At 38.4% G+C, this 13,258-nt stretch overlaps 1 protein-coding gene across 6 annotated transcripts in view; it reads left to right on the top strand.

The window, feature by feature from the left end:
• Nucleotides 1-13,258, top strand: part of anapc1 (anaphase promoting complex subunit 1) — a 52,806-nt gene that overhangs the window by 25,326 nt on the left and 14,222 nt on the right. For 2 of the 6 annotated variants that reach the window (XM_028007409.1, XM_028007408.1), the window contains exons 30-43: nt 37-176; nt 439-557; nt 768-898; nt 1,638-1,778; nt 3,935-4,087; nt 4,232-4,313; nt 5,373-5,464; nt 5,852-5,986; nt 6,178-6,260; nt 7,456-7,534; nt 7,634-7,708; nt 9,233-9,285; nt 9,541-9,685; nt 9,811-10,004. In XM_028007409.1, the coding sequence (XP_027863210.1) occupies nt 37-176; nt 439-557; nt 768-898; nt 1,638-1,778; nt 3,935-4,087; nt 4,232-4,313; nt 5,373-5,464; nt 5,852-5,986; nt 6,178-6,260; nt 7,456-7,534; nt 7,634-7,708; nt 9,233-9,285; nt 9,541-9,685; nt 9,811-10,004 (1,622 nt within the window). Of the gene's footprint in view, nt 1-36; nt 177-438; nt 558-767; nt 899-1,637; nt 1,779-3,934; nt 4,088-4,231; nt 4,314-5,372; nt 5,465-5,851; nt 5,987-6,177; nt 6,261-7,455; nt 7,535-7,633; nt 7,709-9,232; nt 9,286-9,540; nt 9,695-9,807; nt 10,005-13,258 lie in introns of all 6 variants that reach the window. The other 4 variants (XM_028007405.1, XM_028007407.1, XM_028007406.1 and 1 more) reach the window with 2 other exon arrangements.

The raw sequence follows: 13,258 nt of genomic DNA, 5'->3' as shown, positions 1-13,258 counted from the left end.
GATGAAATCTTTTGTCTTTTCATTTTTCTCCCTCAGGTTACAGGACTGATCTGGAGTCAAGATTTAAGGATCCAGGAAGTCAGAAGGCTCCTCCAGAGCTCAAGGCCGGTCCGGGTTAGTGTTGTTCAGCAACCTGAAGTCTCAGACCACGAGTACATAGAGGAGAAAGAAAACAAGTAAGCACAATTTGTATGTGTTGATATAATAATGTATGATCTAAAACAGACGCTTAATTGGAAGAAAATATCGAGCATGCAGCAGCTTTTAAAGGGATGCGAAACATCCTGTATGTTTTGGTTCTTGTTTTGTATATACTACACGCCTAAAGATGTTTGACATTTGATCTGTTTTATTTTATGTGATTTGGTTTTTGTGTGTGTGTGTGTGGCATTTTTAATTTCTTGGAATCTTTTTGCCTTACTATTTTGTCTGCTTTAGACTTCTGCAGTTGTGCCAGAGGACGATGGCTCTTCCGGTTGGCAGAGGCCTCTTCACGCTTTTTTCCTACCATCCTGTACCAACTGAACCGTTGCCGGTACCAAAACTCAACCTTACAGGTTATTGTTACAATAGCATTAATGTTTTTACCTCAGTGTTTACTGCTTTCAAGATTTTATTTATTTATTTTTTTTTATGTCTGGAATTTTCTTAACAAGAAAACTTACAAATAGGAAGAAGAAGAAAAAAAGAACAGGTTGATTTAATTGAGTACAATATCATTAACGTTTATTTTGCAATGCTGTCTGCTTTGTGTTTCTCTGCTCCAGGCCGTGCTCCTCCCAGGAACGCTATGGTAGATCTCAACAGTGGGAACATTGATGTTCCTCCCAACATGACCAATTGGCCCAGTTTCCATAATGGAGTTGCAGCAGGACTTAAAATAGCCCCCGCTTCACAGGTTAGCTCAAAGCTTCAAGCCTTATGTCTGCTTTCATGTGAACATGTATTTTTTAAAAGTTTAGTAAGAACTGCTTCCAAATCTTTTGCTTTACTACCATATTTGGAAAGTCTATCTTTAGGAAGCCGCAATATGGCTGCACATAAAACCTAGTAGAAGTTGCAGGTATAAACTATTTGTTTCTCTTGCTTCTTTTGCATGTTCCTTTCTTTGCAAACATTTTTCTTTTAGTGTTTAAATGCAGAAAATGTAGAAATGTATCAACTTGCATTACTAGTAACATTATTCGAAGATCTAATCTCCCACATGATACAAATCAAATAGAGCATAAATAAGCTGAATTGAATAATACCTATGGCAATAATTCAGTATGATTATGTTACAACTTCTTATGTGTAGTTTAGTGCGCACCCATTATTGTGTTGAATTAAAATGTTAACTTCTAAACAAGAAATGTAACACTCTAAAATAGTTTCTCTCCTTTATTTTTTAAAGATGCATTTTTGAAGGAGCCTCCTGGTTCTCGGCTGAATATTTTAACTAATAGACTTTAATTAATAGAACTTACAGCTCTATTAAGTATCCAGGGAAAGGCAGGCGCGTTTGGGTATCGCTAGGGAATCGGGTTTAGATTTGGTCTTTTGCTTAAAAATGCTGATTCTTTACTACTCGTCAATAAAGAAAAACCTTTTTTTTTTTCTACAAACAAGTCTGATTATGTTTTGTTTCTTGTCTTAAGGTGGACTCGGCATGGATCGCATACAACAAGCCAAAGAGCCCTGAGCTGGCTAACGAGTACGCAGGCTTTCTAATGGCCCTCGGCCTCAACGGACACCTCACCAAGCTGGCTACGCTCAACATACATGACTACCTCACCAAGGTTTGCACAAACAGAGTTCAACAGTTTTTTGGGGTTTTTTTTGTTCATTTTGTAGCGTAAATCCCACCAATATTCCCTGATTGAAATATGCAGATTAATGCTCATTAATATCCTTGATTTAACTTAGCGGTTGCTCTAAACGACCGCTGCACCAGTAATTTACAGAACACAGTAAACTTACGTGGAATTTAGTACACAGAGACGATGCTCCTCATTGCTTTGATTTGCTTGCTCTCACACACAACAACATGCTCACCTCTCTTGAGATGAGCGTAAACGAGAACTGTAAACTTGCATCAAAGCCCGACTGCTAGTCAAAGCGAAACTCTGGCTTCTGAGAAATTTAGAAATAAGACGATGCTTTCCCACTTTCAGTGGAGAAAAACAGGATGCTGCGTGTCAAAACTTATTTTTTCTTGTTCTTTCTTTTACCTAAATAATAAAAAGTCACCAGAGAAATGAATAAAGACAAACAGGAACCACTGCAACCATTCAGCAGTTAAGATTCGTTTTCATGTTGATTCAGATTGTGAAATTAAGTTGTAGTTGTCAATGTGCATCCCCTGTGACTCATTTATGTAAATATGCAGTGTAAGAAGGTCCACTCAAAGAAAGCACATGCAACTTACAGGTAGCTCTAATTGCAAGCTGCAATGTTCATTCTGGTTTTGAAGTGAAATTTAAATTGGAAGCAATCAAATTTTTTTCTTTTCTTTTTCATAAAGATTATTTTACTGATTGAGTGAAAACATAATATCATTGGTGAATGCCTAAAGTATTGATTAATGGAAATAAAGTAATCCTATTTTGTAATAAATTTGAAATTGAAAGCGTGTAAACCCAATCCAAGAAGTGCTCACAGTATCCTTTTATTTATTCACAAAGACGAGTATTAACAGCTCAACCCAGCAGTGTGAATGAAAGTTGTGAACATGGTTGACAGTGAAGCGTTTTCGTCGGTGGTGGTTTTCTTCTGGTTTCAACTTTCGCTGTTGAAGAGAAATTACACCGCTATGCAAACGAACAGTTAGTCAGAATTGTGCATGGCTGTGGTTTTAAAGAGAATTTCAAATCATGCTCACGACCATGCAGATCGTTAATCCCCAGGCTTCAGCTGCTTTTTGACATACATTGAGTCAGCAATGCAGCTAAATAAATAGATGTACATTTTACACACTCAAACTTTATTGGTAGTAATGAGATGCTTTAAAGATTTCAGAAATACTAAGTGAATAAATTATCTCATTTTTAAAGCATTCTGATAAATGTTGTCCACATAAACCATAATAGAATTTAGGTAAAGCACCTTGCCTTACAAAATGCACTTAAAAAAGATGAACCAGAAGTAATTTCATTAGTAGTGTAAAAACGAAACAGCGGGGAAGTACATAAGGCAAGGACACAAGTAAGAATTTATTTCTGTATATATTAATTTGTGGCATAGAGCAAAAATTTACCATATTCAAAACCATTTAATAGAAACTTGATGCATGCTGTCATTGTTATCCGGACATCCACTGTAGAAAATTATCCAAATCCATAGTTGTTCAAACATTTTTGCTGTTGTGTTACACGTGGAACCATTCAGCAGGATTCTGTAAAACGTTAATAACCACAGGCTTCTTACGCTACCACTCCCTCTCTTCCTTCCCCTTTGTTTGTACTTACCGGTTTTCATTCCTTGAGTCAATTTTCTTCTGTTCTTCCTTCCGTTGTTGTGCTTCCTTATTGTCCTGTATCTTGTCCTTCTTTCCTTTGTTACGTACTTCCATTTTTCCTTCCTGTCCCTTCTTCATTCTACTTTTTCTTTTTGTGTCCTGTCTCCATTCTGACTGTCTACCTCCAGTGCCTTCTGCTTTCCAGTTTGGTTTTTGCTGGTGCCTTTATGTAAACCAGTCTCACTGTAGCAATGTATGCCGCAAATTAATAGCAAACCTTTTTATTTCTTATTTTCAACCATAAAGTCTCGAAAAGAATGGAGTACTTACATTTATATAAAATTGATTATTAATTCGAAATGAACTGATTTATGACACGTTTTCTGTATTGCATGTGAGAATGTAAAGGAAAACGGCCTCTGTAGTTATTTTTGTGATTACCTGTCAACAGTGAGACTGAAATATTTTTCATTCTGTGTCTGTCCCTGTTTCTGAAAGGGACACGAGATGACCAGCATTGGACTCCTGCTGGGCGTTTCTTCTGCCAAACTGGGCACCATGGACATGTCAATCACCCGACTGCTCAGTATTCACATTCCTGCTTTGCTCCCTCCCACCTCCACTGAGCTGGACGTGCCACACAATGTTCAGGTGCGTGCATTGTAGACATGAATGTTATTTTTGGGCGAATCAAAATCTAAAAATACCACAAGGTCTTTTGTTTTTTTTTCTATTTACCACCCAGCACAAAAACTGCACTAAAATCATTTTTAAATGTCACTGTCTGTCCTGCAGGTTGCTGCTGTCATTGGTATCGGTCTGGTGTACCAGGGAACAGGACACAGACACAACGCTGAAGTCCTGCTGTCTGAGATTGGTCTGTGTTGTTTTCTTCTGTAAAAGATGAATGGTTAACAAAAAAAAAGATTTTAAACCTTTACTGCCTCTGTGGAAATGTAAAACTTTATAATTGTCCCAGAATTTATACTTTTGGTTTTGAATGCAAAACATGCATAGCCTGTGGCAAATACAGTCATGTGGGAAAATTGTGGAAACTGAAAAGAAAGACTTGTTATATTTTGTGTAAAATGGAATTAGAAAATGCAGTTTTTTCAAGGAAGTTGTTGGGGGAACTCCCACGTTTATTCCTGCACAAAATGGATGTAACAGGGACTTAGTATATAGTAAAAAGAAGTGGACCCAAAACCGAGCCTTTGGGCATCCCACAGATCAAAACAGCAGAGTGTGACATGATGTGGTTTATACAGACACAGAAACTTTTATTTCAAAGGTCAACTAATCTAAAAAAATCCAAGAGATAATCTCCAACTAGTGGTTCTCAATTGTTTTCTGTCATGCAACCTCAATATTAAGTTATTGCAGCTCTTTTATTGTTTTAATTCCTAAAACAATTTCCAAGTTAAGTTTATGAACTCAATTTGTAACATTTAGTCTGTATGATACTCAAAAAAAGAAAAAAAGTTCAAATGATTCACTGGGACATGCATTTTTTAGATTAAACACAGAAACACTCAAAACCTGTCAGCTTTATCAACTTATTCATCGTAAAAATGTTAGATAGATTTTCTTATATTTCTGTGCGAAATTTGCGCTGTTGTCACAAATTTTGTAGCCTACAAAAGTACTGCTCTAAACTTTGCTTTATTTCGATTAGGATAATTAACAGTGTCAATGTCAGCTGAACAGTCTAACAAAACTAGAACAGCTGTCACTGCTGCAAATAAAGTTCTGTTGAATTCATCTTACAAAAACTGCACTGGTTTTTGTCAAAAATTCGAATCGTTCATTCATTTATTCAACTTCAGCTTTGATTTCTTTACCTTATCCGTGTTGTTTATTGCTTCTGTGGCCGTGACATTGTGTGTTTATACAACAATGAAGTTAAACTAATAAAGTCTTGCATGTGTTTTTATAGGCCGACCTCCAGGTCCAGAGATGGAGTACTGCACTGACAGGGAGTCCTATTCACTCGCAGCAGGACTCGCACTTGGCATGGTTTGTCTTGGGGTGAGTGACCCAAATAAAAGCACAAAGTTTGTGAAACAAATGGCAACAGGAAAACATTTGTAGGTCTAGATTTCCTTGACTGTTAATATTGTTTTCTTTTCAAGGTCAAATCTTGGTTTTACTGCAGGTTTATGCATAATATTAGTAGTATTGTTTCTGTAGGTTTGTGCTTAAATGTTTCTTTTACAAGTCTTTGGAATGCAGTTTTTTCAGAAACACTCACCATCTTCTACAATGCCAATTTTTGTTTGCTATTAAGCTGTTCTTTCTACTGTTTTTGAGATACTTCAATGTGTGAGTCCCTTTTAATTTTTCTTTTTATTATCGATTCCCCTAATCATTTGATCTCTTCTCTCTCTGTGTTACCATTTCCTCTGCGTTTTTCAGCACGGCAGCAACCTGATTGGAATGACGGACCTCAACGTTCCCGAACAGTTGTACCAGTACATGGTCGGGGGCCATCGGAGAGCTCAGGCCGGGGCCAGCAGGGAAAGGCACAAGTCTCCCAGCTATCAGATCAAGGTAGACGCAAACACAGAATTGAAAGGTGTTACAGAATACAAAAAGGAAATTGCAGATTGCCGTGCCGTAAAAATGGCAAGCGCCAAAATGAGGTTTCCTCACATGCCAAAATGTTTCAGAAAGAACATGGAAACAGTGCTATAAAGAGACTGCTGTCATTAGATTATTCATTCGAATGACTATCTTCTCAGGAGGGTGATACAATAAATGTAGACGTGACGTGTCCAGGAGCCACGCTGGCCCTCGCTATGATCTACCTGAAGACCAACAACAGGTAAGACGAGTTTTCATGAGGTTTTGATCCAGGATTACTTCGTATTCAAACCCATACACACATTCTCCTACCTTAACTGTGAATCCCCGCAGCTCCTCCAGAGGTACCATGAGCCACATGGCTCCTTCTCTGGTTAATGCTTTCCTCCCCCAGACTTTCTTTCTAGGTCACAGGTGTGAAACTCCAGTCCTGGAGGGCCACTGCCCTGCAACTTTTAGATGTGCCTCTGCTGCACCACACCTGAATAGAATAATTAGGTCATTAAGGCTCTGGAGACCTTATTTACACAAGGAGGAGGTAATTAAGCCATTCAATTCCAGTGTTTTGTACCTGAGGCACATCTAAAAACTGCAGGACAGCGGCCCTTGAGGACTGGAGTTTGACATCCCTGGTCTAGGTGGATAGCCATGTGATCAAAGGTTTGCAGTTGTCCTGCAGCGTTTTTCTCATAATCAGCAGTTATCTATTAGTCATTCAAAGCTTGGGGACATTATTTTATTATCTAGCCCTGCTTTCACATAACTTTCAACAAGCTATATTAAAGTTTGTGGTTGTTAGGTGACAAAATGAGTTTCTGTACTCTATTTTTAAAGTACCTAACCCTATAAATGAAATGACACATTGTCATTATTCTGCTTTATAGATGTAGTTTGTATAGCAGTTTTCTGCTTCTTTATCTCCTAACTGCTGCCCTGTTTTAAAGAACTGAAGGTCTGCTGAAAATCTTCTTACTTCCTTGTTGTGCCACCTTGTCTTTTTTTCTCTCCACTACTCTGTGACTTTGATATCATCTGAAGGATACATGCAAGTTTTAAACGAATCCGGTTGAAAAAGAGGTGAGGGGATTGGCGGTGAAGCTTGGCGCAAAGGATGCATTACAAATTCTAAGTGGGCATTTGTGCACAGATTGTAGATTTGTGCACACCATATTATTAAATCTGTGCAATTAATATAGAACTACTTTATTAAAGGTGCTTAATCTCTGCTAAATCGAGCTACTTCTAATCCATGTGAACCGCAGTGCATCATAACCTGACGACAGAAGAAAACTCTTCCACCTCCCAGCTGTGTAGTTGGTCAAGGGGTTCCTAATTTCGTCAACGCTCGCCCAACTTTGTCTGCCTGTCTGTTAGCGGAGAAGGTGTTGAGGCAGGGTATTAACACTCCCTTTTCTCATCCTGGTTCTGTCCTTTAGGTCGATTGCTGATTGGCTGAAACCTCCAGATACTTGGTTTCTGCTGGACTTCATTAAGCCAGAGTTTCTGCTGCTGAGGGTTAGTTTGACGGCAGCTATTTGGCTCTTCGCTCATGAGTCGGATGATATTTTTCCCACCTCTCCTAAGTCTGATGTACTTGCTTCTCTTCTCCAACAGACTCTTGCACGGTGCATTATCATGTGGGATGAAATCCTGCCAAACACAGAGTGGGTTAAGAGTAATATACCCCAGGTGAGAAAATGCACAGATGACGGCATTACATATTGTTCCTGTGGTGTTGTATTCTTGTAGAGCTTACAGAAAGGTGCTGTAACACGCATCCCTAAAATCATACTGGTTAGCTTTGAGTGTATTTTACGTGACAAAGCTTTTTCCAGAGCAAACATTAAGGATAATTATTTCTATAGAATGTTAATGTATTCAAAAGTCTAAAGCCAGAGAATGCAGTGTCTGTGGTAGAATTAGACATCCTGATGAGGTGAAAGTAGAGAAAACAGCTGGAACGTGTCAGTGCTACTATGTCAGCATGTTTTCCTTCCAGAACATTTTTCTCTTTTTACTTTGACCTTAAAAAATTAGTTAGGAGCCTTCTCTTTTCAGCAGTTTAAGACTCATCTCAAAGCTTTATTTTCTGCTTTGAGACATCCCAGCCTTTTCTGCCTTTAGAGAGTTTTGTCATCAAACAGTTAACCGCTAGTTTGTATTGGTACTGTATTCTGCACCGCTTTCAGTCTGGGTTTTTTAAAATCCCACTCAACTGAAACTGCTTTTCTTGGAATCTCAAATGATATTTTGATGCAGAGTGCAACAGTAAATGTTCTGTGCTGCTTCGGTTAGAGCTGACTTCAGCTTTTGGTGCTTTTGACCCTTTGACGCTGCTAAACAGGTCTAGGTGTTAGGCTGGTATATCAGGTTCTGTTTTGCAGAAGTCGTCTTGTCTGATGGATGTATCTTCTTGACTACATCAACTTACAGATCTCATTCTTGTCTCGTTCAGTTTGGCATTCCACTGGGTTTTGTATTGGGGTCATTGTTGTTTATGATCAGGCTGCTCCCTCTTACTTGCCATATTGTCATTTTTTTAAAGGACATCTCCTATCATTGTTATGCAGATTATCCAGTTGTATGTTTTCTTTCTTCCAAATAAAGTTTTACTATTTTACATTCAGTTAAATGCTGAGTGGTTGGCAGTTATTTTCTAATTAAATGTGGAAAAAACTGCAATAATTATCTTTTCACCAAAAGAAAAAAAGATATATTGGTGTTTTGGCAAAATTTACTGGAGACCATGGGATAACCTTTCACTCAGATTTCAAACTTTAAGACATTTTTAGTGCAACTACATCCCAGTCTGTTTGGTGGGATTGAACCCCAGCATCAAAGCAAAGCCACAAAATTAAATTTTCCTCTAAATTAAGGTATTGATTCAGGGATCACATTTTTTATAAATTAAACTTTCTTGTGTTAGACATTGCTGTTTACTAAAACTATTTTTAATCATGATTAAGTAGATATAAAGACTCATATTAGTTAGCTTTGTTTCTATCTCAACCCACCATTAAAATAAGCAAGAAGAAACTGGGCATGATTCAAGACTTGCGCTTCTTATTGAAGAACTTCATATAAGTTTTGGGTACATTTTTCATTCATTATGATGCCATGATGTCTTAATTTTTTTTATTGACATTGTCAATTGACATTGACTTTGAATTATTGAAACTAAATAATTTAAATGTATCATTTGGTTTGTTTTAGATCATGAGGGGGACTTTTGACCCCTCAGAAGACATCAATATGGACACAATGGCGTAAGTACAGAACCCAAAATGATCAGTTTAAGTTTGTTTGCTGCTGTTAAGTCATTATTGTTTTAGCAGTTAAATCAGCCTGAATAGTGCTTTTATTTTACTTCTCTACTTCCAGGGTTTTGCGAATATTCTTTTACATGTACAAGCACTTTAATTTTTGTGTCTTGTTGATTTTTTTTATCCATTGAAATATTTTAATAAAAAAAATCTTCTGTTTTTTGATATAGCATTTCTAAAAGGTTTTGTTTTTCCCAGTCAAGCCCAAGACTACATCACAGCTGGCGCGTGCATGGCATTGGGTTTACGCTTCGCCGGCTCTGCCAATTCCGATGCCTTCGACTGCCTCTACGAGTTTGCCAAGACCTTCATGAAGATGATGTCATTTGCTGGCACTGCGGCTGTGGGTGCAGTGCGTGTTTATTTATGTTCTTCACCTTTCAGTAATTTGCCACAGTCATGGAAAGTACTTGTGCATTTTTCTCTACTTTGTTTTGCCTTAACTTGCATGCTGGTCCCTCTCAGCAGATGGGTTATTATAATCTACAAACCTGCCTGTCGATGATCCTGCTGGCGATGTCTATGGTAATGGCAGGCTCTGGGAACCTGAAGGTCCTGCAGCTGTGCCGCTTCTTCCACAAGCGAACCGGCGGCGAGATGAACTACGGCTTCCACATGGCTCATCACATGGCCCTCGGCCTGCTCTTCCTGGGAGGTGGCAGGTGAGATGAACACAGAGGCAATATAAATATGTTCCAAACACTGAAATAACGCTCAGAGAATTAATCTAGCAGTATTTAAATTATGGATATTCACTGTTATTTGCAAGTTAATGTTGCAAAAAAACAACAACTATGAAATATAGAAATGCTTAAGTTTTTTTAACTATATTAACGATTAATGATTTGCGTCAACAAGCATCAAATATACTCATCTCCTATGTGAATGCACACAACACTTGAAAATCTGTAGAAAGGAATATTTAAAGACATTTTCCTTTCTACAGATTTTCTTATCTGAAACCCATAAATAATCAACTGTAACCGATTGACTTCAATAATCTAATTAGTAAAACAGTATTTTTATAATAAAAGCAGCTATTCTGCAAAAAACTTAGGTTTGTTAGATTTGGTAATATCTCTTGCATCATCATGCAACCTGGGGACGGCGGATGTTTCAGGTCTCTCAATATCATCCAGTGGACCCAGCCAGGGTTGATCAGACCTCAACTTGTGTCCCAGTTGGAACCCACACAACAACCACCCTGTGGCTTTCTCTGTGACTTCGGTTTCAGATTTCATGGCCCTCCACTAAGCCACCCCTGCAATGCGTTGTCTGCAGAGGGAGCCACCAGAGAATCCTCTGCAGCCTCATCTGCAAGCTTTGGGCAGCTGCTGAAAAGATAATTGCTGGCAATTTCACATTTGTTTTTCTTATTACTCAAATTAACCTTCTGCTGTATTTAAAGTCCTTCTTAGAGGGGACTCGGCTGATATGAAAAGATCAGTGGGAGTGTAAATGACCCTTCAATACACATGTTCCTAAAATGTTCAGGTTTTGTTTGAAGGGTACTGAAACCATAGGTGTACTTTTATTTTGCAGATAAACAGATTGATCCATAGAGGGTGAACCGATTTATTGGTGCCGATTTATCAGTGCCGGTTTTCTTAATTTTGGGAAATTCGGTAATCAGTCAAATCTTACATGTGAAGCCGATCTTATCTATCTTTGTAAAGGAAGGTCTTCAAACAAACTACTGTTCTCTTCTGCTCTCCTGTGAGAACAGTTTTACTGATGGACTGGCCCACCAAGTTATGTCTCCACGTTTACCATTAACAATAGTTTCCCCTCTGTTGCTAACTCAGCAGCTTTCTTCCTATATTGAGCAATATTTCATACAAAAAAACAATGGTATCAGCCAAAATCGGAATCGGCAGGTAAGGCTTGTTTTAAAAAAAAAAAAAAGGTAATCGGTAATCAGTGCACCCCTATTTACTAACATACAATTTGAGACATTTTTGTGTAAATGTGTCTAATTCTGTAATATTTGGCCTAAAACCGTCTTCGTGCTGTCCTCTTGAGCGGTCGTTGCTGCAGTTGAATTTTCCTATTGCTTACGACCTGAACGGTTTTGCTGATACCTACATTACCTCCATTCTGGTATATAACCGTCCCACTCAGACACACACCCCCGTTGCGAGTTAGCAGTTGGAATTGTGAAAGTGGCGAGTGTCAATTCAATAGCATTTTTCTGCTTTGCACACGCGTTACTCATTTGAAAAGTGGACAATGTCTGACTACAGAACCTAGGAAGTGGGAGAGGCTTAGCAGCACTTAGTTCTTGCTCAGAACAGTTGCTGCAGAACGGATGGTGCTTTGACATGTTGTCACCAAAGACTCCAGGAACACAAAAAATGTTTAGGTTTGTAGCTAGTCACTTTTTTTCTTTTTTCCAAAGGGAGTTTCTAAATATTGCCATAGAGCAGCTAAGTTGGAAACAGTGCTTTCCTTCATCCTGACCACATGTGCACTTAACCTCCTCACCTCATCCCGGCTCTTGGTTCTGTATTTTGACTCTGTCCACTTTGGTATTTTTAAAAAACTTATCAGCTTTTACATGAAGGTTACATACGCTTTAATCATTTGAAACATGCGGCCGTTGATGCAGAATGCATGTTAATCCTCATACTTGATCTAAAAAACCTGGCAGTGAAGCTGCTTTGTAACAGATTTAGAAAACTGGCAGCCATTTTGTCTCAGTGCAACCATTATTGCATGATTAACATGCAATAACTGCATTTATTCATATTTTTGACTATACTGATATTTCTATATGCTCTCAGGAGATCAACAGTGGAGTAACAATCCCAACTATAATAGTTAAAGACTTTGATCACATTTTCTCTTCTCGGCATTCAGTAATTTATGCGTCCTGCGACAAGGGGCATGCAGTGTATAATTAAGTCACCAAAGAATAGAAAAATCAAGGCAAAAAGTCTGTCCTTGTGAGGTTTTCTAATCAAAAGTCAGCACACACACCCACTAGATTTACGTCTCCTGCTTTTGGAAAGCATCAGGTAGACCACATGCACTCACTGTGTGATTGGTGCAGAAATACACAGACCTGCTGCAAGTATTATTTTGAGCTTATTGAATGACTGGTGTACACAGAAAACTCACACACACCCTAACGAGGTACCTCAAACTGCTGACCTCGCCCTGCGTGTTTCTAACAGAAACAACAGCTCACACTCTGTCATTAGATGTTGCAAATGTTTCCCCCACAAGAGTCATAATCTGATGGACCTTTTGATTTATTCTGCTCCTACTTCATTGTAGATGTTGGGCCATGGAGTTGCAGGGAGTGGAGGCTTGAATGCCATGGGCTGAGGTCTGGTTCATTGTGGATTTGCAGAGGTGGAAGGGTCAAAACTGGAGTGATATCATTCTTACACCCCATCAGTTTCCCTCTGCTTATCTACCATTCAGCCACTCGCTTATTTGCATCAAACTTTTCTATTCAGATATGCCTCACACACTTCTCCCATTCATTTTTCTCATCTGTTTTTCACTGCTTATCTTATATGTTTTCAGCGCTGTTTACCCTCTTCCTTTCATTTTGTTTCTGTTTGCTCAGTAAATTTCTCTTCCTGTTATTTAGTTTTAAGAGGAAACTAAAGTGAAAATTGGTTCCTTTTTCACCAAAAAGTCATGCATGGTGTCCAGACTTTTAGTCACCCCTGTAGGTGTTTTATTTAATAAAATAAACCCTAAGGATAGGGTCGGAAACATTCCTTTTTAGAGTAGAGTAGAAATACAATGACTGCATCGTCATTTTCAGAATTGAAGTATAACATCTTGAATTTTGTGACCCATTTTCAATATCTGGTTTAATTATGGAGTTGGCATCTAAAATTTTCTCCAGCTTCTTATATTAGCATGGCGTTCTGCTAGCTTGACTCTGTGTCTGCATGTA

Source organism: Xiphophorus couchianus, chromosome 22 (genome assembly GCF_001444195.1).
Source record: "Xiphophorus couchianus chromosome 22, X_couchianus-1.0, whole genome shotgun sequence".
NCBI lineage: Eukaryota > Metazoa > Chordata > Actinopteri > Cyprinodontiformes > Poeciliidae > Xiphophorus > Xiphophorus couchianus.
Note: the sequence above shows the minus strand (reverse complement) of the source record. Positions and strands in the feature narration are given on the sequence as shown.